At 65.2% G+C, this 27,581-nt stretch overlaps 2 protein-coding genes across 3 annotated transcripts; one reads left to right on the forward strand and one right to left on the reverse strand.

Annotated features, from left to right (window-relative positions):
* The first annotated feature begins 2,037 nt into the window (after positions 1 to 2,037).
* SLC6A9 (solute carrier family 6 member 9) lies at positions 2,038 to 19,684 on the forward strand. Of its 2 annotated transcripts, none has more exons than XM_074876216.1 (14): positions 2,038 to 2,192; positions 4,590 to 4,744; positions 13,184 to 13,340; positions 13,515 to 13,646; positions 14,718 to 14,967; positions 15,044 to 15,176; positions 15,601 to 15,735; positions 15,817 to 15,920; positions 16,006 to 16,243; positions 16,335 to 16,469; positions 16,770 to 16,869; positions 17,153 to 17,253; positions 17,451 to 17,621; positions 17,831 to 19,684. In XM_074876216.1, the coding sequence occupies exons 2-14, from the start codon at positions 4,715 to 4,717 to the stop codon at positions 18,041 to 18,043; spliced, it is 1,899 nt and encodes a 632-aa protein (XP_074732317.1). In that variant the 5' UTR covers positions 2,038 to 2,192; positions 4,590 to 4,714; the 3' UTR covers positions 18,044 to 19,684. The 2 variants fall into 2 exon arrangements, with proteins under 2 accessions (XP_074732317.1, XP_074732318.1); XM_074876217.1 differs by lacking the exon at positions 2,038 to 2,192 and adding an exon at positions 4,037 to 4,292.
* Positions 19,685 to 20,247: 563 nt separating this feature from the next.
* On the reverse strand, positions 20,248 to 27,088 carry B4GALT2 (beta-1,4-galactosyltransferase 2). Its single transcript, XM_074876218.1, has 7 exons — positions 26,890 to 27,088; positions 24,190 to 24,577; positions 23,577 to 23,812; positions 23,312 to 23,502; positions 22,933 to 23,055; positions 21,748 to 21,852; positions 20,248 to 21,584 (listed from the first exon to the last, which is right to left on the reverse strand). The coding sequence occupies exons 2-7, from the start codon at positions 24,503 to 24,505 to the stop codon at positions 21,434 to 21,436; spliced, it is 1,122 nt and encodes a 373-aa protein (XP_074732319.1). The 5' UTR covers positions 24,506 to 24,577; positions 26,890 to 27,088; the 3' UTR covers positions 20,248 to 21,433.
* Positions 27,089 to 27,581: the final 493 nt, after the last annotated feature.

The raw sequence follows: 27,581 nt of genomic DNA on the forward strand, positions 1-27,581 counted from the left end.
GTTGAAAGCATGAGTTCACCCACAGAAATCCAACCCTTGAGGGTGAAGTCTGCAACTCCGTGGGCTGGCAGTTCCTCTCCAAAGTCCAGACCCCGGGGCAGGGGTGTGGGTTGCAGCTAGGTTCTGGCTCTGACCCAGGACGCTGGGCATGGGATGCTGGATTTGGGATGCCGGGTGTGGGGCGCTGGATTCAGGTGCTGAGTGCCGGATTTGGGCTGCAGGGTGAGGTGTGAGGCCACGTGCAGCCAGGAGCGAGGGTGCTAGTGAGCAACGAGGCTCCTGGTGCAGAGTTGCCATGCATGGGTGCTGGGAGGGCGTAGGAGCACCCACTGGTTTCACTACTGCTTTCCCCTTCCTGCTGTGGGTGCCCTGACCCTGGCTTTACCACACTTGCGAAACAAAAGTAGTGTTGGCACACTGGCACTGGCAGTCTCCCATTCTGCAGCCCAGCATCCTGGCGAGTCTGCAGTAGCTGGCCAAACACCCCTGGGGCACCCACCCCATCACTGCCCCCACCTCCACCCCATCCCACACTGAGAATTTTCTTAACCGGGCAGCAACCCACAGGGACAAGGAGGATCTGTGAGAAACAGGTAAGGGATGCTCCCTGAGTTGGCTGGAGCACCGGGAAGTCAGCCCTGGGATGGGGTGAAGGGCAGTGGAGGTGGAAGGGACCAGAGACCACCCAGTGGGATGAGGACAGGCATGGGGATGTGGGAAGGGCTGTGCTGTTGGTGCCCTCGGGGTGCTGGGCTGTGGCAGTGCAGGGCCCCCGCTGCACCTCTGCCACACTCCCCACAGCTGCCCCAGGGCCCCAGCGTGCAGTGCGCCCTGAGAGCTGGGCAGGATCCAGGGGGGAGGGCAGGGTGCCGGGGTGCGGGCACCCGTCCCGGCATGTGGGAAGCCCAGCGGGAAGGGGAGGAGAGGGGAAGAAGGGGAGGCCTAGGCGAGGGGCCAGGCAAGGGGCGGCCCCCAGCGCACCCGTCATGTATTACTGGAAACATCTGGCAGGGCTGCGGGGGCGTGCGCTGGCTGCACACGCATGTGCACACATGCACACGGGTATGGGGACGCACACACACATTTGTGGGTACGTGTGTCTCAGTACATGCATGTTCACATGTGCATACGTACCTGTACACATGTACACACACATACACAGGCATGGAGGTTTGCACACACATGTAGATGCCCACATACACGTATGTATATAGATACAGACAGGTACACTTACATGTGTACACACACATACACGCACACCTAAATACATAGGTACAGATTTGCATGCATACACATGGGTGTCCGTGTGCCAGCAATCACACTTGCTGCAGCATGGACGTACAGGTGTGTGCGCACGGACCAACACGCACGCAACAGACACATGCACACACACACGCGTGTGCACACACGCACACATGTACAACAGTCAGGCTAACCGCACGCATCCCGGCCGGAGCCTCTGGCCACCCCCCTGCCCAGGTTCGTCAGGGTGCTGTGCCCTCTGCATGTGCACACTGCATGGGTGTTGCTCTGCGGGGGCTCGTGGGTGTGAAAATGTGTGTGTGCAGATGTATGTGTGCCCTGTAAGAGCCTGTGTGTGACTGTGTGTCCCATATATCTCTGTGTGTGCCGTGTGCCTGTGCCAGCTTGCATGTCCCCCTGGGTGTCCCCGTGCCAGTGGGACGCGTGTGGGCTGCCAGTGCCCGTGTGTGCCAAGTATGGCATGTCTGTGCCAAAGAGTGCCAAGTGCGTAGTGTGCCCGTGTGTCCGTGTGTCCCCACATGTGTCCGTGTGCCCGTGTGTGCCATGTTCCCCTGTGTACCCATATGTGCCCGTGTGTACCCATGCGTGTGTACGGTGTGTACGGTGTGTACCGTACGTGTGCCCACGTGTGCCGTGCGCTCTCTCCCGCCCCGCGAGTGCCCGCAGTGCCCGGCGGTGCCCGCGTCCCCGGTGCCGGTGCGGATGCCGGTGCGGGGCGCTGGGGAGCGCGGCGGCACGGAGGGCGGAGCGCGGCGGCGGGGGCGAGAGGCGGTGCCAGCCCCCACCGACCTCCAAACTTTCATTAACTCGGCAGCACCGGCGGTGGCGGCTCCGGGCCTGGCACGGCACCGGCACCGATAGCGGGCCGGGCGCGGCGCGGTGCCGCCCCCGTGGCTTGGCGGGAGGGGCCGGGCGGCGGCATGGGCACGGTAAGGGGTGCGCACCTCCGCCGGTACCGAGTGCCCGGCCCGGCCGGCAGCTGCGGGAGCACCGGGGCGGGGGGAGGGGGCTGCCGGGGGCGGGGGGGCAAACGGCAGGACGGGACGGGGGCGGCGAGGAGCTCCGGGGTGGCGGGGCCGGGGACATCGGGAGAGGCACCGGGAACGGTACCGGGAGCGGCCACCCGCCAGGACGGCGGCGGGAGCGGGATGCGGGGCGGTCCCGCATCTGTTGCTCTCCTGGCGCGGCGGCGCGGTACCGGGGGAGCGCGGGAGCGCGGCGGGCAGAGCGGGGCCGCCCGCCGTTGCACCCGGGGGGGGTGGCGGGGACCGGGTCGGCCCGGCCCGGCGGCGGAGCGGGGGGGCTGACGGTAATTTTCCACGGGCATGTGCTGGGGCGGGGCGGCGGAGCAGCCACCACGTGGCGGCTGATGTAACCGGGCCCCCCCCGCCGCCGTGCTGCACCGGGCGGCGGCGGCGGGGGGGTTGCGGGCGGCAGGCGCTGCCCGCGGGGCTGCCGCCGGAGCCGCCTCCGAGGTGGGGGTGGGTGGCAGGGCGGCGACGGGCCGGCTCGTTGCCCGCCTCCCGTGGGTACCGGGGACCCCCAGCTGCGGCGGGCCCGGCAGAGGAAATGGCCTCGCAGGTGGCAGCGGCTGCACCGGCGCCCCGGGCCGCCCGCCGGGCGGGAGGGGACGTGGGGGGGCTCCATCCTGCGGCCGGGCACCCGTGGCATCCCTTCCCCTGGGTGCCGTGGGCTGCCTCCCCCGCCGATGTGTGACACCCCAGCCGGGAGCCCCCGTGGGTGCCGAGGTGTCCCCGCTTCCACGGTGCCACCCATTCTGTCCCTGAGTACGAGCCGCCCTGTCCTCCGAGCTCTCATGGCATCCCCAGCTCTGGGAGAGCCGCCCCGTAGCACCATCGCGTTGCATCCCCATCCCTGCAGGGCTCTCCCAGGGGGTGCCGCAGCCTCGGGCATCCCTGCATCCATCCCCTTGCCACCCAGGGCCAGGCTGGGTGCTCGCCTCCTTACCAGGCTGGGAGCCGAAGCCAGGAGCACGCACGCAGCCTTATCAGCGCCTGGCAGACCCCGGGGGGAGTGGCAGGCTCTCCCCTTGGGTGCTCTCCCCTCCCAGGACACAGAATGAGTCCCCAGGCTGAATTCAGGGCCGCAAGGTGGGCAGCTTTTGCTGGGCTGGGGATAGGTGTGCGGTGGGGAGGAGAGCTGGCCACCGGCCCTGCACCTCCCACTTCTGAGAGGTCCCCGTGCCATGCGAGAAGCCAGGCTTGTGGCAGTGATGACATCTTGGCTCCCCTTGGTAACAGCCCCTTCTGGGGAGGGCTTTGGTGGTGGGATGTGGTATCTGCTGGCAGCAGCCTGCCTGTGCTGGAGGGGCTGTGGCCAGGGTTGGGGGCTTGCCCTGAGTCATCTGGCCTCCAGCTCTTTATCTCCACCACCCATGCTCCCTCCCCACAGCTTAAGGGCCTCGTGCCCCTCTGCTGATCTCTCCAGACCCATGGCAGCCGGGGGACAGGCCCTGGGCTGCTTGGCTGCTGCTGGTGGTTGGAGACCTTTGAGTGGGGGTCAGGGGTCCTTCCCCAGCCAGCAAGGGCACCAGGTGCTGGTTGGGATCTGCAAACACCAGTGCTGTTGCACAGACAATCAAACTGGTGTTTTGCAAGAGCGTCTGTCCCTCCCACTGAGGTCAGGCCCCGGTGCTCCCCTGGGGGCCCCAGCAGCCCCAGGATGGGGCAGGGGTAAGGGCAGGGAAGGCAGCTGCCTGCGCCTGTGCCCTGTCCGGTGGCACCTGGCGCCTGGCAGAGCCCAGCAGCTCGGCCCCCCTGCGCTGCACGTGCACGCGATGCACCGGGGCAGAAGGCAATCGTTTCCCATCTGTGTCCTGCGCAGCAGCTGAGCCCTGTGCTGGCCCCGCTCAGCGCCCAGTCCCGGCGCTGCTGTGTGCCGCAGCCACTTCGGCTCCAGCTTTCGCTGGGGGAGAGCTCAGGGGGCCCCTGCTCCTGCCCGCGGCCCCCGACGCCCACCCGCCGGGAGGCCAGCAGCCAGCTGCCCGCAAGGTCGTCTGTCCACACTGGGTAAATCTTTAACTGCTTCTTGGGAAACACCTGGCCACCATTGCTCATTTGGGTGCCAGGGGGTTTGGAGACACTGGAGGGGGTGGGAGCCAGCAGGAAGAGACCCCACCACCAGCCCACCCGGCCCTGGGCCCTGCGTTCTCTGTTAGCCCTGCTCCCGTGTGCCCTGCAGGCAGGCACAGGAGAGCAACCCGCCTGGCACGGCCCCCCAGTTCCCAGAGGGAGGGGGAGGCTGGGCGGGGGGACATGCCCACCCCACCACTCACGTCTCTCTTGGTGTCTCTCCCCTCTGCCCAGCTTGCTGTGACGGTGGACTGAAGCGCACCCAGTGCTGGTGCCGCAGCCAGTGCGACGGAGAGCGGGCAGGCGAGGGACCCCGCGGTGGGCAGCCGGCACCGTGATCCAGGGTCCAGCCTCCAGGGATGGCTGATAAGTGCAGCGAGGGGCTGCTGGTAAGTGCTGGGATGCGGGGAGCGGGCTGGCATGGGCTACTGCCTCAGGGACCCAGAGCACCCAGCACAGGAGCAGGATGCTGGGGCTCCTGTAAGGCTTGGTGCACCCCCACCCTATCCCCAGGACCCCCAGCTGGGGTTGTGCCACCCTGGTGCTCTCCCAGCACGATGACCGTGGGGCAGATGCAGGCTGCTGCTCGCCCTGAGCCTACTGCCTGTGAGGCTTCCCGGGTGCCGTGTCTCGCCATGCCTGGAGATGCTATCGCCCGTCTCAGGCGCTCTGCCCGGCCTTATCACCTGCCCCAGCTCTTGGGGTGGGTGGTGAAGGTAGGAAAGCCCCGGCCAGGCAGTTCCTCTGCCTGCTTTTGGCAAAGGATGCGGGTGCTCCTCTGTGCCGGGTACCCCAAGAGGGGCACAGTGTGGGGCTGCTTCCCCTCTTGCTTCCACCCTGCGGGCTCTCCCAGACTGGCCTGGTAGGATGGTGTGCAGGCAGAGCCAGGGTTTCCCAGGCACCGGTGCAGTGTCCAACCCTCCATCCTTGCAAGCGGTGTGTCGCAGGATGCTCCGTAGACAGCTTCAGTGCCGTGGGTGGATGTGGGATGCGCCCAGCACGTCCTCGTTGGAGGGCTGTGATGGCCCTGTGCTTGTGGCAGCTCTGTCGTGCAGCGAGCGGTTTGGGAGCCCCGGGCTCGGCTTCCCGTGCCAGGCTGCTACGCTGGGCTGGGCAGGTGAGCCCGGGCTGGGCTTGGCTCTTCCCTTTTTCCCAATGGATGGGAGCTGAACACCGGGGCTAACACGGTCGCTGGGCCCTCCCCTTCCTGGGGGGCTTCCCGAAATAGCTGCACGCTCCAGCCAGAGGGCCGGGAGCCAGGGGAGCGGCGTGCTCCAGGAGGCGCTTCCAGCGCGCTCGCGTGTGCTCAGCTCCTCCACTTGCGTGTCCCAGCGTGGCCCCGCTGGCTGTGCCTGCAGCGGGGAGCCCAGCGCCCGTCCTGCCTGCCACAGGCAGTGTGGAGGGGTTAGGGCGGCCAGCGGGAGAGGAAGGCAGATTTCTCCAGGAGTAGCCCTTGGCTGGGAACAGGGAGGTGCTGAGGCTATATCTGGGCTCGATCAGGGGTTTGTCACGGGGACATGCTCCTGCGTGTGTGGGGTGCTTGCCATGGTTCAGTGCTGTTGCTGTGTTCTTGCCCTGGCCGGAGCAGCTGGCATCTCACTGGGGTGAGGACTGAGCCTGGCACCCACAGCAGGAGCACCCACCCGCTCCTGGTCAATCTTTAACCCACTTCTCAGAAGTACCTGACCAGCCCACCCCAGGGCCAGGCATGTGGAGAGGTGGGGACCGTCAGGGGACTACAGGGTCTGACACATGCTGTGCCGGCCGCCCTGGCTCACTGCCCCCTGCCCGGGGCTCCCCTGTTTGCGGGATGCAAGGGCAGCCCTGCACAAGGCACGGGGGGTGCTGGGGGACTGGTGTGGGGGCTGCAGGGAGGAAGGCAAGTCCCTGTGAGAGCATCTCCACTCCTGGAACATGCCTGCACCATGACAGCCTCAGGAGGAGCTGTGGCAGGATGGGTGGTAGCTTCTGAGCTGCCTGGGCCACTGGGGAAGGGAGCTAATCTCCTTGGCCTGCCTCCAGGGCCCTGCCAGGCTCCTGGTAAGGCACAGTCCCTGCCTGTCCTCTCATCCCTGCCTGCAGGTGCAGCTCCAGCCACCACCGTCCCCAGCCCAGCCGGGCTCCCAAGGTGCAACCCCTGCCCAGGGATGTGTGTGCAGCCTGTGGGGCTGGGTGGGTTTGTGGTGGGGCTTGGGGTGCCTGCTGTGCCCTGCCTGGGGAGGGACAGGGGTCATGGAGGCAGCAGCTGGGCAATGTGCAGGTGTGCCTCAGTTTCCCCACCTGTAGGCTGGGGCCTGTGCCCTCCCATTGGTCTGGGTGTGATGAGGGTGCTGTGTCCTACTTTTGCAGGCTCTGCGTTTTGTGGATGCCCCTGAGAAGCTCTGCGTGCTCACTTCAAAGCAGTGGGCAGGGGGGCAGGCAATGCCCCCACTACCACTCCCAAACGCTGCAGATGCCCTCGCAGGGGGTGCCCAACGGGGTGCAGGGCAGCTCCAGGGCCTGGATCAGTCCCTGTGTGGCCAGGCAGGGGGAGTCCCCATGGGGCCACAGGGGAGCAGGGAGGGTCTGACAGCCTCTCCCTCCCCAGCCTTTAAGAACATTTTGTTTTGTCCTCAGAGCGCTTTGTTCGGGCTCCAGCAGTGCCAGCGACTTCTGACTCCCAGGCCTGCCTTTCTGGCACGGCCGGGCAGCCTTTGGCCGCTGGGTGCCCAGCTCAGGTGGGCTCCTGTTATTGCCCCAGCCCACCCTGGGGGCCAAGGGGTGGGGGGGCCTGTCCCAGACACCCCCAGCAGTGCAGTGCCATGGTTCGGGGGGCCAGGGGGGCTGCAGAAGTGGCTCTTGGCTGCAGGAGCTCTTCCCGGAATACCAAGGGGCAGCAATGGGGAGGGGTTGGCGGGGGATTTTTCTGCCTGAACGCCCTGAGAGAATCATGTCCGCCCTGAGAGAATGGGGCCAGAGAAAGGCAGCCCCTGCGGGAAGCACCTGGTTAGGGTATGGTGGCACCGGGGCAGGTCCCTGGGCATCGTCCTTGCCCTGGGCACCCTGCAGCCCTGCTCTGGGACAGGGTGACAGGGGCTGGAAGACCCACGGCCATCCCTGCTGCACCCATCACCCCTGCCTCTCTAGTTCAACCCCAGCACTGCCAGCCAGCCAGGGTGGGGACTGAGGTGCCAGGGGAGGTGAGGGTCCCACTGCAGGCCCTTCGTTTCCAGCAGTGTGTCCCTGTGGGGCTGGCAGTCCTCTCTGTCTGCCAGCCGGGCTACCAGGGCAGCAGCCCTGTGCTCCCACGGGCTGGTACAGGGCCTGGCATCCCCGGGACCGGGCGGTGGGTCCTGCTATGCCATGCTCAGGCTGCTGCAGGGGGCACGGGGGGCAGCGTGCCTGGGGCAAGACATCTGGCAGCGGCATACAGGTGACCCGGGCAAAGTGATGCAGCCAAACTGGGGCATGGAGGGATGCTCGTGGGGGCACCTCATGGGGTGTCAGGGCACAGGAGGTGCCTGTCTGCATGTGGGGCAGGACTGGAGGTTGAGCTGGTGGGGCTGGGCTTGGGTCACAGGCTGACACAGTGTGGGGTGGCTCTGGGCTTGCACAAGTTCCAGGGGGACACAGTTGGGTGCTGCCATCCCATGGATGGGGCATGTCTCAAGCTACCGGGTGACTGGTGCAGAAGGGGACAGGGACAGGCACTGGGTGCTGGTGTGTGGGGGACTGAGCACCTGCCCCGCACACGTGTGCTGTTCATGTGCGCAGCCGCCGCTGCCCGGACCCCAGATGGTCACCCGAAAGCGCTGTCCCGTCCCCCCACCCTCAGCGCGCCATCATGCCTCACTGGCGCCTTGGCTGCGCTCTCCAGCCGGGGCACAGGGCTGGGAGCAGCTGGGGCACCCTGAGCCTGGCCGGGAGGCAGCCCCCACCCACCCTCCCATGGGACACAGCACCCCACCAGGGTCCCACACCACGCTGGCAAGGGAGCAAGCAGGGAGGCTGCGGGGTGCCCGGCCAGCAAGGGGGTCGTGGCACAGCCCTCCTGCCAGCCAGATGGTCCCCCGCGGGGCAGTGACCTTGCGAGGGTTTCCATAGAGACTCCATGATGTCGCCAGCGGTATGATGTCAGAGTGAGGTAGTGTGGCACCAGGCTGGGGATGTGCCAGCATACAGGCTTGTCCCTGTGCCCCCATCCCCCAGCGGGGCCATGCCTGGTCCCTGCAGCCCTCGAGTGCCCCATGTTGGGATCAGGCGTGTGGGGCTGGGTGGCTGCATGGGTGATGGGCACAGGGGCAGGAACGCATTTGTGGGACTGGGGGAGTTGGGGTTTGGGAACAGGGGTCTCCGAGGGGACATGGCCCCCTGCCACACTCCAAGCACAGGTCCTGGCCCTGGCCAGACAGGCAGCGGTGCCCGCGGGGAGGGCAGCGGTGCCTGCTGGAGCATGCAGGGCTGAGAGCAGCTGGACCCCGCTAATGAGGCCTCATTAAGCGGGACAGGGCTCAGCCCGCTGCGCAGCCTGCCCTGCCCATGCCTGCCAGGGCGGGCACCTGGCTCATGGGGGCACAGCTCCTGAGGGGGAAACAGAGGCAGGGGGGTCCCTGCAGTGTGGGGCAGCCAGGGATGGTGCTGGGGTGGGCGGCATGGTGGGATGCCGGTGCTGTGGCAGAGCGGGCAGCAAGGGGCAGAGCCTGGCTGGGAGGCGAGCAGGGAGCAGTGCCAAGTGCTGGAGGCAGTGTACGGGGGGGAGGCAGGCGGGTGGCTGCTGTGCAGGAGCCCGAGGTGCCAATGAAGCTGTGGACTCACCAAGCTGGTCGGCTGGGCCCCCCTCAGCAGGTCAGTGGGGAGGTGAGAGCAGGGTCTAGGGGTCAGAGTGGGGGTCAGGCTGGATGGTGGCCATGCCAGCACCGTCCCCCTGCCACCATGGCTCTCCAAGCCCCTTTGAGCTGGCTCTGGGGCGATGGCTCTGGAGGGCTTAGTCACAGCTGCAGTTTTGTGCCGTGGGACACAGGAGGGGCATCCCCAAGCCCCACAGCCAGGGACATTGGGTGCTCTGGAGGAGGGAGGGCCCAGCATGGCACAAAGCCCCTTCACGGCCTCAGCTGTGTTGGGAGGAAGAAGAGATTGCCTGACAGTTGTGTGTTCGTTAACTCTGGAACCTACTGATTGCAGAAGAGGTGCACAGCACCCCTTTGTCTTGCTCTAGCAAAGATCCTCCCCCTTCTCCCCCACCCCATTTCATGGGCATCAGTGAGCAATGTCAAGTCTTGCCCCAGCCCCCCATGGCACCCCAGCGCTGGGCTGGTGCTGCTTCAAGTGGCTGGCAGAGTGAGCTCGGGGCTGTCAGTGGGGATGGGCAGCCTCCCGGCATTGCGGGGTGGTCAGGGCTGTACAGCACTGCTGGGGGGGTCCTGGGATTTGGACATTCCCCCTCAGCACTGCATTACTCTGGCCCTGTGAGTGCCCCCTTGCCTGTGCCCATCCTGGCACCCACAGCTGATGCTGCCACCACCCAGGTTGTGCCACTGCTGTGCCGGAACAGGGGCAAACATGGTGCTGGGCACTGCAGAGAGAGGGCAGGGGTGGCTAGGATGTGCCAGTGGGGCTGGCAGAGCCAGGACGGGCAGGCTGGCAGGGCACGGCATGGCAGCCTCTGGTGCAGGGCTGGCTCTTGTGGGTTTGTTACTCACCATGTGCCAGAGACAAGGAATGCAGAGGCTGATTATAGGAGCACCCCCTGCCCCCCCCTCCCCAGCACCCAGGATCTGTGCACAGCCAGGACATCCCTCTCCAAGTCACCCTGTCCCTTCATCCCTGGGGACCTCTTTCCCAGGCTGGGGTTCCTCTGCCCAGCTTCCTGCACCCCACTTCCCTGCCCTGGAAGAGCTGCTATTTGGCAAACAATGTAATTAGCATCTATTTATTTCCGGCAGCCCCTGCCTTGCCCTGCCCAACCATGACTTTGTCGCCATCGACATGGCAAAGAGCAATGACATCAGGCTGATGATGTCAGGGGCTAACTGGTACCCTGGAGCAGCTCTGGCACCCCATTGGGAGGCTGGGGAAGGAATTGGGGGTCCCCCACCATTCCAGGGGGGCACTGGATAAGACTTATGCCCATGGAGTGCTTCTGCCGGGCTTAAATACCCCTGTGGGGGCAGTTTAAGTTGGGGGGGAAAGAGGGCGTGACCATGCTGGAGATCCCTCCCATGGGACATCCCCTCCCAGCACCAACCCTGCCACCACCACAAGCTTCCCAGCCATAAATCAGGGCCCCTTTGGGAAGTGGGGGGCATCCGGGCACCCCAGCCAAGCTGTCATTGTGCAAGGCGGTGCTGCTTAGCATGAGAAAGGCTCTGGTGCCAGGCGGCGTGATGGATGATGCCTGCTTTGCTGGACTGGGGAAGCATTGGCCATGCTGGGGTGGGGGGGGGGTGTCCCTGGGGAAGGGGGAGGAAGGATGCCCCTTTGGGGACGTTCAGGGTGCCAGCGACACCTTTCCTCCCCCTCCAAAGTTTTCACCCAAGCCGGCATCTTTCGGAGCTGCATGAGAGCACATGCATGGAAAATTTGGGGTGTGGGAGCAGGACTGCCCCTCCCCAAAGGCTGCATCCTTGTTGGGGGGCAGCTCCCCCTTTGCAGCCCAGCTCTGTCCCAGCCCCACAGTGGAGAGGGGGGTCTCATCTTCCTGGACACCGGGGTTCTTTGTGCCCACTGCTTTTTTATTGCATGGGGTTGGGAGAGCAGTTAATGAGTGTAAAGGACAGGGTGACCTTCCCAGATTTGGGGAAGGAGGGGGTGGTAGCAAGCTGATGGCTGAACACGCAAGCATTTGTGCATGTGTGTGTGCTTGTGCACGCTTGGGCACACATGTGGCTGTCCCCTTACTAGGGACAAGCGCACCAAAGCCCTGTGCTGCAGGAAAGGGGAGAGGCACAGCAGAGGCCTGGCGCTCTCATTGCACTGGTGCCAGGTGCCCCATTGGGCATGGGGGTGACATCATGCCAGGGTCACCTGAGCAGAGGGGTGGCCCTCTGGCTTTGGGACAGGGATGAGGTCCCCTTTGGGCACCAGGGCTCCAGGCTGAGCTGGGGCCATGCAGTGTGTGGTCCCCCCACCAGAACCTTTGCCAGGGAGGCTGGAGCATTGCCCCCCCTCCTGCTAGACATGCTGCTCATTAGAAGCCTAGTTAGTGCGAGCAGCTTAATCAGAGGCTTCCCAATCGGATCAGCCTGCTCGAGCGGGCAGTGTGCCCTAGCATGGGGACAGTGCCAGTGTCCTGTCCCCCCCACCCTGGAGACCCCTTAGCCCCACTCCTGCTTAGCACCCCACAATAAAAGCCTCCCTCAGATGAGCTCCCTGAGCACCACCTTGGGCTGCTGTGAGCTCATTTCTGATGGAGACTTTGCGCATGGGCTGGCATGGGCACCCCAGTTCCCTGGCTGGGCACGGCCTTTGTATTGCCCCTATAGCCCTGCCCAAAGCTCCCGCTGATCCCCCCATTGCCCCTCTCCCCCAGCCCTGCGCCCCGGCAGCCCCCCCGCAGCCCCCGGCGCGTGCGGGCCCCGCTTGCAGCAGATGGCTTTGTTTGGCAGCACGGTGCCGGAGTCGCCGGGCATCACGTCCCGGCTGTGCCGGCCCTAATCGAATGATACGGTTAGGTGCACCGCGCCTGCTGCCCGCACCCCGCCGGCGTGAGCAGATCCGAAGCGACGGCTCCCATTTGTGGCCCGCTCGCTGCCGGCGTCAGCCATCGTGGGGAGCACACGGAAAGAGGGGGGAGGTTGCAGCGGTGCGGGGGGAGCAGTGTAAGTGGGCATGGGCACGGGGGGTGTCCGTGAGGAGGAGACTGGCACTGTGGAGCTCTGGAGTGCTGCTAGGGCTGCCAGCACCTCGTGTTGCTCCCATGGCGTCATGGGTGCTGTGGGGCCATGGACTGACCAGCACCCTCATCCCATGCATGCATCACCTGGCCTCAGGTGGGAAAGGGCCACCTGCAGCACCCCAAAATTCCATCTGCCCTCAGCCCAACCTGCCAGAGCTCAGCAGCATCCAGGCAGGACATTAGCTGGAGCCCAGCGCCATGCTGGGATGGAGCCATGGGGTGATGGGTGCCATCTCCGCTGGGGGTGATGGGCGCTTATCCCCGTTGTGTTGTTGTTGTCCCCGGTGTGAGCTCGCATTGTGTGGCAGCCTGCACAAAGCACCCTTTCTTGCCCCTGTCTGGCCCCACCCCAGGTCCCCTGCAGCAAGGGACGGCTGGGCCCTGGGGCTGCCCCCTGAGGCGACCCACCTGCGTGGGACCCCCCTGTGCTGCCCCGAGCACGGTGCCCTCGCTGGGCACTGAGCCAGTGGCAGGACCCCAGCTGCAACAAGGTGCCTTTTCTGGGGAGGGGGGCGATCATCCAGCCCCCCACCTGCTCTGCACCACACTTCGCATTGAGGGGGGGCTCTGCTTCACCCCGGGGGTCCCACCATTCCCCCCCCAGCCATGGGCAGTGGCCACCCAGCAGGGCCTCTCTTGCTGGGCGCGAGGAGGGGGGGGCACGGGAACAGAGGCCCCTTTGTGTTCAGGCGCCTGGACCTGCTTTGTATGAGTTGCAGGCTCTTCCTTCGCTGCAGCCGGGCTCCAGGCAGAGCTATTCATCGGGGGGGGCTGCCACCGCTGCCCTCCCCCCTCCTTGGCACTGCCTGTGTGTGGCGGGGTGGGGGGGCTGGCATGGGGGAGGGATGGGGAGGGATGCCGGGGACCACCCGGCCCTCCTCGGCAGCCATCACCCCTCCGATGGGGCCGCTGGGGGGGGTCCCTGGTTGACACACCCCACGACATCTCTCCACAGAATGGTGCCGTGCCCGGGGAGCGGGGCAAGCAGGACAAGAGCGTCAAGCGTGGCAACTGGGGCAACCAGATCGAGTTCGTGCTGACCAGCGTGGGCTATGCCGTTGGGCTGGGCAACGTCTGGCGCTTCCCATACCTTTGCTACCGCAATGGGGGAGGTGGGTGTCAGGGGGCCAGGGGAGTGGGGTACCTCAGGACAGGGGTGGGGATGTGCACCCCGGCCCTGCGTGGTGCTTGCCAGCCCCAGGCTTGCCAGGGTGGTGTAGGGCGCGGGGAGCACAGCTGTGCGTGGGATGATTGCCCACTCTCACCCTCTGGTTCCTGCCTGCCAGGTGCCTTTATGTTCCCCTACTTCATCATGCTGGTGTTTTGCGGCATCCCCCTCTTCTTCATGGAGCTCTCCTTCGGGCAGTTCGCCAGCCAGGGCTGTCTCGGCGTCTGGAGGGTCAGCCCCATGTTCAAAGGTAAGGAGCTGCCCATCCCCACCGGCACACGCCGGCATGGGACGCCGGCCGGCACAGCCCCTGGTACAGCCCCCACACACCCCGTGTGTCCCCTACACGCACACTTGGGGCACATCACACAGCCCTGTGCAGGCACCTGCAGCTCGCACAGCCCCGCACACACATGCCTTGCACACACATCACTCCCTGAGTTGCATGGGTGCCCTGTGCACAGACCCACCCCAGGTCGCACACCCAGCCCACCCAGCATCCCCTGCACACATTTACACATGTCCCTGCACACGCGGCGCATCTCCTGTGCATACCCCAGCCCTGCACTGCCAGCATTACACACACATCCCTGCACATGCCACACGTGGCCCCAGTATGAAGAGGCCACTGAGGTCTGAGCACACCGCAGGTGCCTGTGGCCCCTCCAGCTGCGGGCACACTCCTGCAGTCCTCTCCCTGCACCATAGGCAGTGGGTGCTGTGCCCATGTACGTGGGTGCTGGCTGTGCTCAGAGCTTGCCCTGCCACGGCTGGACCCCTCTCCGGGTGCACCTCCAGGCACACCAGCGTGCTCCCATACTGCCGGCTCCTCTGGCACACACCTGTAGGCTGCCTGCTGGGTGACGTGCCCACGTGGCACATCTGAGTGCATGTGCTCCTATGTGCTCTGCACCGTGGTGTGCTCAGCCTGGGGTGTGTTTCCCCATGCTTGTGTGGCCTCTGCCACATGCCACCAGGTAGCTGCAGCCCTAAAGTCACCGTAGTCAGGAGAGACCCCTACCCAGTGGTTCTCTAGGCCTGCAGACCCCAAGGGTTTGCCTACAGCCTTGCCAGCCATGCATCCCCTGTGCGTTGCCACGTGTCCCAGAGGACCTTCAGCACCACTGGACTTGCTTGGAGGTAGAGGACCCCATGTGCCGTGCTCCACACCCCAGTGCCACACCCAGGCCCCGATCCACAGTGTGGCTCCAAGGCTGCTGGCAGCACTGTGTGCTGCCCACCCCTCCACGCCACAACCCCATCCCCATGCTGCATGCCATGCCCCACCATGCCGCTCACCCCTCCCCGGTGCTGTTCCCAGGCGTGGGCTACGGGATGATGGTGGTGTCCACGTACATCGGGATCTACTACAACGTGGTGATCTGTATTGCCTTCTACTACTTCTTTGTGTCCATGACGCGGGTGCTGCCCTGGACGTACTGCAGCAACGCCTGGAACACGCCCGACTGCACGGGGGTGCTGGACAGGAACCTCTCCAGCCGTGCTGCCCTCAACCTCACCCTCCTCAATGACACCCAGAAGCGCACCAGTCCCAGCGAGGAGTACTGGAGGTACCAGGGATGGGGAACGGGGAACAGGGGAGGCGGTGGTGGCGGGGCCCCGCTGACGCTGGCTGCCCCCGTGCAGGAGGTACGTGCTGGACCTGTCGGATGACATTGGGAACCTGGGCGAGGTGCGGTTGCCCCTCCTGGGGTGCCTCGGCGTCTCCTGGGTCGTCGTCTTCCTCTGCCTCATCAAGGGCGTCAAGTCCTCGGGGAAGGTACCCGCGTGTCCCCCCTCTGGGACCCCTTTGCTGGCTGTGGACATGCCTCCCTGGGCATAGCTCCTCCCCTATCAGGAACACACCTCCTATTGTAGATGTGTCCCCACCCCTTCTGGACACAGCCCCTCCCCTTTTCATGGTCCCAGCCCTCTATGCTTCTCCCACTTGGGGAAAGGCCACACCCCTTGTGACCTGGCCACGCCCTTTCTGGGCACAGCTCCTCCCATGTGGCCATGGCCCCGCCTTCCCTGACTGTAGCCCCTCCCCCTGGACCATACCCTCTCTTCCTGGTCCATTGCTCCACACTCTGGACCATAACCCCTCCCCTGGTCCATGGTCCCTCCCCCTGTCCATAACCACACCCCTGTCCCAGGTCACACCCCTTGTCTGTGACCCCGCCCCATGAGGTGCCTCCCTGCAGGTGGTGTACTTCACGGCCACCTTCCCCTACGTGGTGCTCACCATCCTCTTTGTGCGCGGCATCACGCTGGAGGGGGCCCTCACCGGCATCATGTACTACCTGACGCCCCAGTGGGACAAGATCCTTGATGCCAAGGTGAGCGGGGACGAGGGCTGGCGGGTGGCCAGGGAGGAGCACGGCTGGGGGGGCACAGCACTGACCACCCCACCTCCGCAGGTGTGGGGTGATGCGGCCTCACAGATCTTCTACTCGCTGGGCTGTGCCTGGGGTGGGCTCATCACCATGGCCTCCTACAACAAGTTCCATAACAACTGCTACCGGTGAGTGCCTGACTGCGGCCCGCCCCCCCCCAGCCCCACTGCTGCCCCTCAGGCCCACTGCTGGCCCTGACCCCTCTCCCCACAGGGACAGCATCATCATCAGTATCACCAACTGCGCCACCAGCGTCTATGCCGGCTTTGTTATCTTCTCCATCCTGGGCTTCATGGCCAGCCACCTGGGCGTGGATGTCTCCAATGTGGCCGACCACGGCCCCGGCCTGGCCTTTGTCGCCTACCCCGAGGCCCTCACCTTGCTCCCCATCTCGCCCCTCTGGTCCATCCTCTTCTTCTTCATGCTTATCCTCCTGGGGCTGGGTACACAGGTAGGTCACAGTGGGGCAGCAGGGTGGGGCCAGGGTGTTGGGATGGTGAGGCCAAGGTGGTGACATGCTGCCCTGTCCACCCCACGCACAGTTTTGCCTGCTGGAGACACTGGTCACGGCCATCGTGGACGAGGTGGGCAACGAGTGGATCATCCGCAAGAAGACCTTTGTGACTCTGGGGGTGGCCGTGGCGGGCTTCCTGCTGGGTGTCCCGCTCACCACGCAGGTAAGGTGACCATGGGACTGTGGTGACAGGGTGCCGTTGCCATAGCAACCTTGCCACGCTGACACCACCAGCCATGTCCACATTGTTGCCATCACCACCCTGGTGGTGGTGACACCCCGGGCCTGGTGTTGCCATGCCAACACTGGCGATGGTACCCAGACTGAGTGTTGCCATGCCGACTGCGGTGGTGGTATCCAGGCTGTGTGTTGCCGTGCAGGCCCTGGCAGTGTGCCTGTGCCATCGCCCTGCTGATGGCGGCGGTACTGCTGGGGCAGCTCTGCCAACGGGTCCCTCTCGCAGGCGGGCATCTACTGGCTCCTGCTGATGGACAACTACGCCGCCAGCTTCTCCCTGGTCGTCATCTCCTGCATCATGTGCGTGGCCATCATGTACGTCTACGGTACGTGCGACCGGCTACAGCCAATCAGCTGACAGGGCTGCCCCGGCCAGCCACTGGGGAAAGGGGTGTGATAACTTGTGGCCAATCAGCGCTTGGCTGTGTGCTGACTGGCTGAGGAGTGCAAGGCCTTTGGCCAATCAGGGCAGCTGTGACCCACGGGGCCTGGTGGGTCCCACAACCCGGAGTCTGGAGCTGGTGCTGGGCAGGGGTGGGAGAGGGCTCGGGGTCCCGCCGTGGCCCCAGCCCTGTCACACTTGGGGCTAATGACCACTTGTCCCCGCAGGGCACCGCAACTATTTCAAGGACATTGAGATGATGCTGGGCTTCCCCCCGCCGCTCTTCTTCCAGATCTGCTGGCGCTTCATCTCGCCCGCCATCATCTTTGTGAGCATCATGACCATGGGGCACGGGGCCATAGAAGGAGGGGCTGGGAGCCCACCTGGACCCCTCGCTTGCCCACTCTCAGGAAGGGGGTGCTGGGCTGCAGCAGGGCAGCAGGGATGGGGCAGAGCGGGGCAGCTGGGGAGGCACAAAGCAGGCTGGCTGCTCCCCACCGGCTGATCCTGCCTGTCCCTCCCCAGTTCATCCTGGTCTTCACAGTGATCCAGTACCAGCCCATCTCCTACAATGACTACATCTACCCAACCTGGGCCATCAGCATCGGCTTCCTCATGGCGCTCTCCTCCGTCATCTGCATCCCCATCTATGCCATCTACAAAGTGTGCCGCTCCGAGGGGGACACGCTGCTAGAGGTGGGTGGCCAGGGGTTAGACCCTGCCTTGTCCATGTGCCATCTGGGGCTACCCACAAGGCTGTCCCCTGCCCCACCAGAGCTGTTGGTACCCTGCAGCAGCTGCATGGAGACAGCATCCATGGGGCACCCCATCTCTGGGCGCCGTTGGCATGCTGGGGGAGGCTGGGGCAGGGGTGCTAACCCTGTCCCCATCCTCTCCCTCTCTAGCGCTTCAAAAATGCTACCAAGGCAAGCAAGGACTGGGGCCCGGCACTGGCAGAGCACCGCAGCGGGCGCTATGCCCCAGCGTTCAGCCCCTCTACCGAGTCCCACCTGGAGGTGCAGCCCCTGCAGCCGGAGAAGGGCCGGAGCGAGGCGGCAGCTGCCTCCCCCATGCAGGGCAGCAATGGCTCAGCCCACAGCCAGGACTCCAGACTGTGACACCCCGCCGTCCCCACACCCCCTCTAACCCTTCCCACGCGATGACACTTTTGCACCTTCCGCTGGCGGAGCCTGGCTCCGGGCCGCACCGGACCGCGGGGGGCTCTCAGCACCCATTCCCGAGACCCCCCCCCACTTTCTTGCTGGTTAACCCCCCCCCACCCCCCCACCCCCCCCCGTGGCGTTCGTTAACCCTCATGTTTACGGTAACCTTTGTGCGCAACGCTGGGACAAGAGAGGAGGGGGCACAGCCCTGGGAGGGCCGGGATCCAGAGGCACTTTGTAGAGGCCCTGCCCCAGGAGGATGCACAGGATGGGGAGAGCAGGATGCACCCCGGCTCCCAGCCCCCCCACAGCCAGGCAGCCTGCCCTGCCATGGGGCTCCCTCCTGGCCCACCCATGGCGAGGGCATGAGGTGGTGCCAGAGCTGGGGCACGCTGGGACTGCCCACAGCCACCCCGAGCTGTGTGTGCACAGGCTGTCATGGCGGGGGTTGGCACTGCACAGCCCCCCCCAGCCCGGGTGGGCACCCACTGTGGCTCAGAGCCTTTAGGGTCCCACGGGTGGCAGTGCCCAGGGACGGTGCCAGGCACCGGGCCAGCACAGGGAGATGGGGACAAGCACGCTGCCTGCACAGGCAGCGGGATCTCACGGCACAAGACACAAGCACTTAAGAGCACACGTGTGCACGCATGTGTGTCCCTTGCAGATACGGTACAGGCACGCATGTGGTGTACGTGGGCATGCACATACGCACGGTACCCTGGGGTTATGCAGGTGTCGAGCTGCGATGCCCCTCCCCATGCACCCCTCCACCCTGTGGCCCCACTGGGGGGCTGTGGGTACCCACCTGGGTGGCCAGGCACTGCCCGCAAAGCTGGGCACAGCCGTAAGCAGCGTGGGCACAGCCCAGCGCTGCTGCCTGCCCCGCAGTGGGGCAGGAGGCTGGGGAGCACTTAAGCCTGGCCAGGGGGTGACGGCACGACCGGGGTCCAGCTCTGCCCAGAAGCCCTGGCATGGGCAGGGGGGACCTTCCATGGTGCTAAGGGGGAGCAGAATGGACTGCCCCCCCCCCCCGCCCCCTCAGCTGCTGCTAGCGAGAGGTACCAGCGGAGACGTGGAGGGTTGCACCAGCCCGCTCGCTCCAAGCCGTCTGGGGACACTCGGTCCCCAACCAGTATTAGAGGAGCAGGATGCACTGGCAAAGGCCGGGCGGTTTTAAATCTGTCTTCCAGCTCCAGCCAAAGGGCTTGGAGCTCTTGATTTGGGGTGGATGGGGTGAGACCCTTCCCACCCTGCTGCTCCCCTCCCATCCAGCACCCTGTGCTCCCCATGTCACAGCCCCGAGGCTGGCACAGGGACATGGCGCGGCTTGGCACAGTGGCGGGAGGCGGTGGGTGCTGAGCCCCAGCAGGATGTTCCAGCTCCCCCATCCCCATCCCGAGCCCCCGGCCATGCTGCAGCGAGGGGTGCAGGTTCCTGCATGGTGCCCGTGCCCTGCCCCACATGTCACGCCGCTACTCTTCACCTCTAATTGTTAGCAATAACGCGCACGTCCCTGGGCAGCGCTGCCTGTGCCAGTGTCTCTCCTGGTGTAGAGTTCTAAAGTATCCTAGATTTTAATGAGATTTATATTCCTGAGGCTGTGTCCTGCTGTGCCATTCTTTGGGGACCCTGGGAGAGGCGGTTGGAGACTGGGGGACTGTGTCCCATGGGTGCAGCCCTTTCTCCCTTGGATGCCCAGCACTGGCACTAAACAGCCAGGCTGGGTGCTGAGAAACGCTCCCTGAACCCTGCTTGGACCTACAAAACCAGCTGGAGCTAAGGCAGACAGTGGGGGATAGGGGCTTGTTCCTGCTGGGGGAGAGCACTGTCCCCAAGGTGAGGGGGGAGCGCAGCAAATGTCCATGACACAGTGAGGGCAGCCAGCTTTGCCCCACGCATGCCCTGAGCACTTCAGCCTAGCTGTGGCTGGGCACCTTGTGGGGCAGGAGCCCCCCCAGTGCTGCCCCAGGGCTGGGTGAGCTGCGGGGGGGGCTCCATGGGTGGGAAGAGCAGGGCAAGGTGGGGGGGTCTCTGCCTTCCACCTCCCAGCTCCCAGCTGGAGGTGGCAGGCAGGGCTGCCCCCCCTCCCCTATCCCCTGGATGCTGAAACCACCCATCTCTTGGTGATCCCCACCTCTCCTGGCCCCACAAACCCTGCAAACTTTTGAAACTTTTATTAAATACAAAAACCCCGGTCTCTATGACCGAACGCTGCATTCAACGTACGCTGAAAAAAAGGGTCAGACATTCAAATGTACAAAAGTTGCCGGTGCCCCCCTGCCCTGGCGTGCTGTCCCACTCCCAACCCCACTGCTCCCGGCACCCCGCAGGGTGTGTGGGGGTGCCAGGGCTCCCAGTCCCATGGAGGGGCATGGGGCGCCCGCCCTGCATGGCCCCAGCCTCTCTTGCCTGCAGCCCCCCTGCCCCAGGCCTGGAGGGGGGAAGCCAGAGAAGGGGGAGACCCCAATGGCCCCTAAACTGTCTGTGGGGCACCCACTGCTGGAAGGAGCTGTGGGGCAGCCGCCCTCTGCCAGCCCCTCTCAGGAGAGGCTGCGGGGGTTCAAATGAGCCCCATTTCCCCCCCCCAAGCAGGGAGGGCAGGCACAAGCAGGGGCTGCACACGCACACACAGCATCTGCCTTTGCGGAGAGGGGACGGGATATGGCCGCCACCCCCCAGCCCTGGGGAAACTGAGGCACAGCGAGGGGCATCGCTAACCAGAGGTCTCTGTTTGGCAGAGCTGAGATGGGCCCAGCTCTAAGCACCAGAGTAAAGCAGAGGAAGACAGCGAGCCACGTCTGCATGCCCAGCGGCATGGGCAGCGCCCGGCTGGGTCGGCAACCTCGCCCTGAGCCTGCCTGCTCAGGGGGACCCCGAGCTGCTCCCACTCCCCGGGGCTGGGGCAGCAGCAGCTCCAGTGCTGATGAAGGGGGAAGCCTGCACCCCGCTTCTCACAGCACTGGTGGGGACCTCCCCAGCTCTCCCAGAGCAGTGGGATCTCACCCTCCCTCCCTACCTGGGGTGCAGGCAGGAGCTGGCATGGGCAGGGGCCTCCATGCCAGGTCTGGAGCTGCCCCCTTCCTCTGTGCCGGGAGCCACACGCGGGGCGGCCGGGCTCGTCCGCCAACACACCGAGTATGGGGCGGGGGTCCTGCAAACACACTCGTGGGGATGGGGGGGACAGAGAAATCCTGGGGACCGAGGGGCGGCCGTCTCCAGAAGGCAGCAGAGTAGGCAGAAAACATCCCCGTACAGTCCTGGCTCTCGAGCCGGGGCAAAACCCGCTGTGCCCAGCCAGTCTGGACACAGAGCCGGCTCCTGGCGGCTCCGCCGGCGGTGAGAGCACTAGCCCCGGGCCAGGCGGGGGGGCGGCCTGCCGATCTCCACCGTGATGTTGGTGTACATGGGCTGGCGCGAGACCTCCACCAACCGGTACTGCAGCGAGCTGATTCCATCCCGCTTCATTGTCATTTTGGTATTCTGGATCTTGGTGAATCTGGTGGAAAGGGGAGTAGGATGAGGTCTGTGGGGGCTTGCTGTGGTTGGTGCCAGCAGTGCCGGACCTCCGCGGGGGTGAGCAGAGCAGGGGAGCCAGTGGCTGGAGGCAGCCCAGCGATCACCCGGTGTCCCAGCTGCCCCAGGCCCTGCGGCTCACTCACCTCTGCGGGTTGGGCTCGTTGTGTTTGTCGCGTTCGTGCTTGATCATGCGGTACCTCCCGATGCGGATGTCGGGCCTCGACACCTTCATGCCATTCAGGGAGATGCTGGGGGCCAGGAGCGGGGGGGAGGGGGGGGGGGGGGGGGGGGGGATCAGCCTGTGAGCACCAGGGTGGGACATTCCCTGGCCCAGAGACCTCTGGGGTCAGTCCCCAGCCCAAATAAACCTGTCCCTGGTTAAACGGGGCAGTGCCAAGCCAAGATGAGTAAAGCCAGGCCATGACTGGGCCAGTGCCATGACCGAGGGTGCCACATGCCCCACAGCAGAACGTGCCCAAAGCACCGCTCCCACACGGTGACCTCCAGCTCCGCTGGCTGGCAGCTGCAGTCAGCCTGCACCGAGCGCACGCCACCGTCCATCCCTCCCTCCGCAGCCTCTGCCCTTTACATTCTCTAAATGCCAGTGCCCAGCCCTTTCCTCAGGGCCCTCCCCACATGTTAAGGGCTGCCTGAACCTCTCCCAGAGCTCCACACACTGCTTGTTCTCCACCCTGAGCCCAACTTGAACGGAAACTGCAACTGTGCCACCCTGCCCACGGCACCTGCAAGGGGTGTTTTGGTCACCCAGCCATTACGGGCTGGTTGTGCACCACCAGCCATGCACTGCCCTGTGGGGAAACCCACGGGAGATGAGGCAGCAGCCATCCAGCTCTGGCACCCAATGCGGGGTGTGTGTGGGGACACTCAGCTCAGGTTCTGTATGCGGCTGTGCTGCGGCCTGCCGGCTGCCAGCAGAAATGCCTGCCTGGCCGCCACACGGCCGCCACTAAGACGCTTCCAAGTTTTGCATCCCAGCACTGGATGCTTCCAAGTTTAGCATCCCGGCCCTGGCCTGGAGTGGAGCCCGCAGGCACACCACCCCGCTGGCGCAGCTCATACCGCAGCGGGAGGGAGCCGGGCCCCACCACGCTGGGGGGAGTTCAACAACAAGGAAGGCATGTCAGCCCTCCAAAACCCTGGGAGGGGCCAGCTCGATCCCTTAGGGTCACTAACCCCCAAGCTGGAGGGTAATTAAATCCCTTACTAAACCAGGAGCCCCAGCACTGATGAGGGTGCCAAGTTGGTGCTCCACGGGGAGTTCCCAGCATACCCCAACCAGCCAGCACTGGCAAGGGGTCAGCACCTACCGGTTAAAGATGTCATCGTCCTCTCCTCCCCAGCCCCAGTACTCATTGGGAAAGCCATTGATCTTCAGGAACTGGGACTTGCTCAGGCCAGAGACACCACCAAAGTAGCCAGCATAGGGCAGCCTGCAGGTTGACAGCAAACAGGTCAGTCCCAGGGACAGGCAAGGATGGGGGTCAGCCCCACAGGGACCCCCAGGGACAAGCACCAGCCCTCCTCTGTGTCACCCTCCCACCCTGTCCCATTCCACATCCACAATTTGAGGCACCAATCCCACACCTGCCCCAGGTGACAACTGAGGTTGGTGGTCCCAGCGTCATCCCAGAAAGGCCACCCCAGCCATGCCTGGGTGGAAACACCCCAGCTCCTCAGGACACCCACCTGAACCCAAACTTGTCCATTCCAACGGCAAAGTGCCGTGGCTGCTCATAGCAGCGATAGAGGTTGCGGTCGTCCATGGGGATGAGGTCCACATCGCTGAAGATGAAGCAGTCATACTCCTCATCGTCCTTGAGCGCCTCCAGGAACCCTACGTTGAGCAGCTTGGCCCGGTTGAAGGTGTCCTCACCGAACTAAAGGGCAGAGTTCAGTGATGCCCACCTGCCTACCCCAGCCCCACCACCCCCTTGGCCCTGCCCCCCCATACCTGGTTGATGATGTAGATGCCATAAGCCACCTTCTGCCGGCGCAGGATGGGGTGCAGGTAGTGCAGCCAGTACTTGAGGTGGTGCTCACGGTGCCGGAAGGGGATGAGAATGGCCACCTTCTGCCGGGGCAGGCAGTCCGGGGGGGTGTACTTGCCACCCTGGCGCACATCGGGGTTCTCCCGCTGCACCCGCTCCATGCTCATGGGAGAGCTGAACTCAATGAGCAGGCGCCCAACTGCAAGAGGGAGGGCAGGGTGATGCCCGCAGGACGGGACATGGTCAGGGTCATGGTCACCTGCCGCTCCCGGCCAGGCTGGCAGAGCAAACAGTGAGGGGGACCTGCAAGGGGAACTGGCACTGCCGAGGGCAGACGACACCCAAAACCTTTCCCAAACAGGGGAAGAGACTGGGCAAGCCACTAACAAAGCCTGAAACCAGCTGTCCTGGTATGAGTTCCAGGCTGGGTTTTCACCATTGCTCCACCCCTGGGACCACCAGGAAGTCATGTCGAGGTCCCAGGGGACCAGGATGCCACCCATGGGCACCCACCTCAGCCCCATGCTCGGAGCCAGAGCTGAACTCCCCCCTCCACGCTCACCCCACCCATCTCACCTAAGCCAGGAGGTGTCTCCTGGCAGGGCTGCAAGGGCTTCTCGGTGGCGGACTGGTTGGCGCTGGGCTTGGCGCTGGGGGACGGGGCCTCAGCGCCGGCCAGCCCGTAGCTGGGGACAGTGCCGTTGGGGCGGGAGGAATTGGAGAAGGGGTGGGCGCGCGAGGCGTTCCTGGCGTTGAAGCGGCTGAAGAAGTCCAGGTGCTGCGCGTAGACGTCGAAGTAGAGGATCATGATGATGACGAAGTGGAGCAGGCAGAGCAGCAGCACGGCCTTGCAAATCCTTTCCAGGGTCACCCCCAAGAGCAGCCTGGTCATCTTCCGGGCATGGGCAGGCGGACATGTGCACTCAGCAGGGCAGGGGGGGCGGCTCCAGCCACGGACCCGATCCTGCTGAGACAACCCATGCTCAGGACACTGCAAGCCTGAGCTCCCAACCCCAGCCCGAATGACACGGGGGCAGCAGGAGCAGCGCAGGCCTGATGGGCTCGCAGGTCAGTATGCCAGACAGCACCCCAGGGGGGGATACTGCACTCAGACTCCTGCTCTGAAGACACAGACGTGAAGACACAAGAGGTCCCTAGCCCCATGCAGCAAGTCTCCTCCCTGCTTTCCAAGGCCAAGACCAGGCCAGACGCACTCCCTGTCCCCATCATCCCCCAGCAGGGAACAGAGATACCCCCATGGGTGCTGCAAAGGAGGCTGGGCCCTCAGAGATCACGTTCTCCAAAAACGCACCCAGCCTGGGCTGTCCCAAGGGCACCATGGGTGCCCCCACCAGCCACCCCTTTCTGAGGCACCTAATTTCCCTGCTCCCCATCCCGTGCCCCCCCACAGTGCTGCACCCCAGCAGCAACACCGAAGCGGGGCTGGCAGTGAGTGCCATGTCGGTGGGGGCCCTCCTCGGGGCACCCAGCAGGGCGAGCAGCTGCGCGGCAGACACCGAGCCAAGCCAAGTGGGACGTCCCGGCTCCCAGGGTGGGGGTCCCTGCCGTGCCCAGGGGGGTCCGGCTTACAGCCAGCAGCGCAGGTCCTCTCTCCTCCTGCTGCTGGTGGTGAGGCCCCCCGGGACGCCGGAAGCCACCAGGAGACAGGGTCCCCTTATCTCCCACATGACACCTGGAGCTGGGCCAGAGTCCTGCTGGGAAGGCAGCCGGGAGAGTCACCGGAGAGCCCCGGCTGAGCCAAACTGTCCAACCCTTCCCAGCCCCGCCACTGCCGGGACTCGGGCCGCAGCATGGCCGTGCACCCCAGTTCCTGCCCTGGTCCCTGCCCCAGCCCCTGCTCTCAGGGAAGAAGCTAGCACAGGGCAAGGCAACCGCAAGGGACAGGCATGGGGGATCACAAGGCCCTGGGGACCCTGGGACAGGCCAGTGCCGTTGCAGGGACCCTGGGGGGACCCCAGCGGCTGGCTGCGGCAGGACCCCCTGGCAGGAGTGCAGCTAGGACCCGAGGGTGCTGGCAACAGGCCCAGGGCCTGGGGCCAGCCCACCGGCAGCTGCCAGCCCTGGCCAGTGGGGCCCCCCGGGGAGCCGCAGGGCACTGAGCCGGCAGTGACGGCAGCACCGGCGGGGAGCGGGGATCCGAGCCGAGGTGCGAAGCAGGACCCCCTGCCCAACCCCGCTCCGGCTGCCCTCTCCCAGCCTCAGGGCTGACCCCAGCAGGCAGCGGGGTGCTGGCAGGAGCCCACCGCAGGCAGGGAGGTGCTGGAAAAGGCTCCAAGCCCAATGCCCCAACTGTGTTCACCCTCTCTCTCCACAAGATGCAGAGGGGGGGTCTCCGCAGGCAGGGGTCTCCTGGCACGCGCCAGCACCCCAACCCCTCATCCAGGTTTTTTCTAGAAAGTTGCCCTCTGGAGAAAAGCTGGCTTTGCCGTTATCTCCCAAACCTTCTCACGGTCATGGCACTCTGTCGCCCAGCACAGCCCCTTGACACAGGGACCTGCCTGCCCCCAGCGCCTGCTAGAAACCCTCCCCAAAAACCCTCCCAGCAGGGAGCACATGGAGCAAGAACATCTCAACAGCCAGGTAGAGAGGTGCTAGGGAAAAATAAGAGTGGGTTTTAGAGACCCTTTAGCAGGGCAATCCATGAGGCGAGTAGAGAGCGATTCTCAACGGGAACAAAAGCGAAGCACTCTCTCGAACGGCAGCCACGGGATGCCACGAACATGAGTGGGCTTAAAAACACCCGCTGAGCAGGGGGCTATGAAACATGATGTCACCTCCTCCCACGGCAGCACCTTTGCAGGGTGCAAGAGGCCAAAATCAACCAGGGACTGGGGAGCTAGTCCCCAGGGATTCACCCCCATGCGATGTGTGGGGCCGGCGATGCTCATTTTAGAGGGGATGCTCGTCCCAGTGGGCTCCATCCTTCTTCCCGCAGGACATCCCTGGGCTGGGAGAAGGGAGGCGCAGGGGGAGACGATGGCCCCGGTGCCACCAAAGGAGGAGACTCCCCCTGTGCCTTCCTTCTCCTGGCCAAAAGCAGGGTGAGTGGGTGCATTCAGCACATCCAACCCCCCCCCTAATTTTTCCCAGTCTCCGACACACAAAAACTTATTAAAAAACGAGAAACAACCTCAAAAAGACGCTTTTTTTCCCGAGCTGGGGCGTGCACACACGTAAGTGACCGAGATCGCTTCCCCCGGGTCGCATCCCGGGCCTCCCCCACCCGGCCAGGCCTGTCCGCGCCGCTCCACTCACCGCGGCCTCGGGGCTGCCGCGCCGCCCCGGCGCCGGTCAGCGGCCCCCGCCGCCGCCTCCTTCTCTTCCTCTTCCTCCTCTTCCTCCTCCAGCCCCGGCCGCCGGCCCGCGGGCTCCCATGCCCGGGGCTGCGGGGGGGGCCTGCCGGCCGGGCCGCCGCACCACCGAGAGCCGCAGGGAGACGGGGCCGCGCCCGCACGCCGGCTCCGCCCGCCGCCGCCGCCGCACCGGGCGGGGCCGCCGCCGCCGCCCGCCCCGCGCTCCGGGACCGACCGCGCTGCCGCCGGGCGAGGGCAGCCCCGCGGGGACCGGGACCGCACGGATGCAAACACCAACCCCACCCGGGGACGCCCGATGCCCCCCGCTCCACCCCGAGATGTTCAGCCCTTGGCCGCAAGCGCGGCACCGCGGACCCTCCAAGCACTCCCGGGGACACGGGCTCTCGGTGTTTCTTCCTTCCCTTCTTCCCGGTGGGTTTTTGGCAGCGTGGGAGGCAGCGCTTTCACGGACCCACCCAGGGCGACCCGGGCGTCCCCAAGAGCCAGTGCTGGCTCAGCGCCCACCACAACCTAGTTGTGGCTCCTTTCTCCCCCCCACCCCCCCCTTTCCCTGTTTCATTGCTAGGAAACACCGAGAATTCCACTCTCCCTACCACAGCGGTACCACTGAAAGACCTTGGGCTGGTCCCACTG

Source organism: Strix uralensis, chromosome 8 (assembly GCF_047716275.1).
Source record: "Strix uralensis isolate ZFMK-TIS-50842 chromosome 8, bStrUra1, whole genome shotgun sequence".
Taxonomy (NCBI): Eukaryota; Metazoa; Chordata; class Aves; order Strigiformes; family Strigidae; genus Strix; species Strix uralensis.

What these genes read in the sequence shown, in the direction of transcription:
- B4GALT2 (XM_074876218.1), bottom strand. Translation starts at nt 24,505, where the DNA reads ATGACCAGGCTGCTCTTGGGGGTGACCCTGGAAAGGATTTGCAAGGCC. An exon ending in ATGGACAAGTTTGGGTTCAG is followed by an intron (nt 23,056 to 23,311) that starts GTGGGTGTCCTG and finishes GTCAACCTGCAG; the next exon opens with GCTGCCCTATGCTGGCTACT. An exon ending in GACGATGACATCTTTAACCG is followed by an intron (nt 21,853 to 22,932) that starts GTAGGTGCTGAC and finishes CCTGGCCCCCAG; the next exon opens with CATCTCCCTGAATGGCATGA.
- SLC6A9 (XM_074876216.1), top strand. Translation starts at nt 4,715, where the DNA reads ATGGCTGATAAGTGCAGCGAGGGGCTGCTG. An exon ending in GTGTCCCGCTCACCACGCAG is followed by an intron (nt 16,470 to 16,769) that starts GTAAGGTGACCA and finishes TCCCTCTCGCAG; the next exon opens with GCGGGCATCTACTGGCTCCT. An exon ending in GGCCATCATGTACGTCTACG is followed by an intron (nt 16,870 to 17,152) that starts GTACGTGCGACC and finishes TTGTCCCCGCAG; the next exon opens with GGCACCGCAACTATTTCAAG.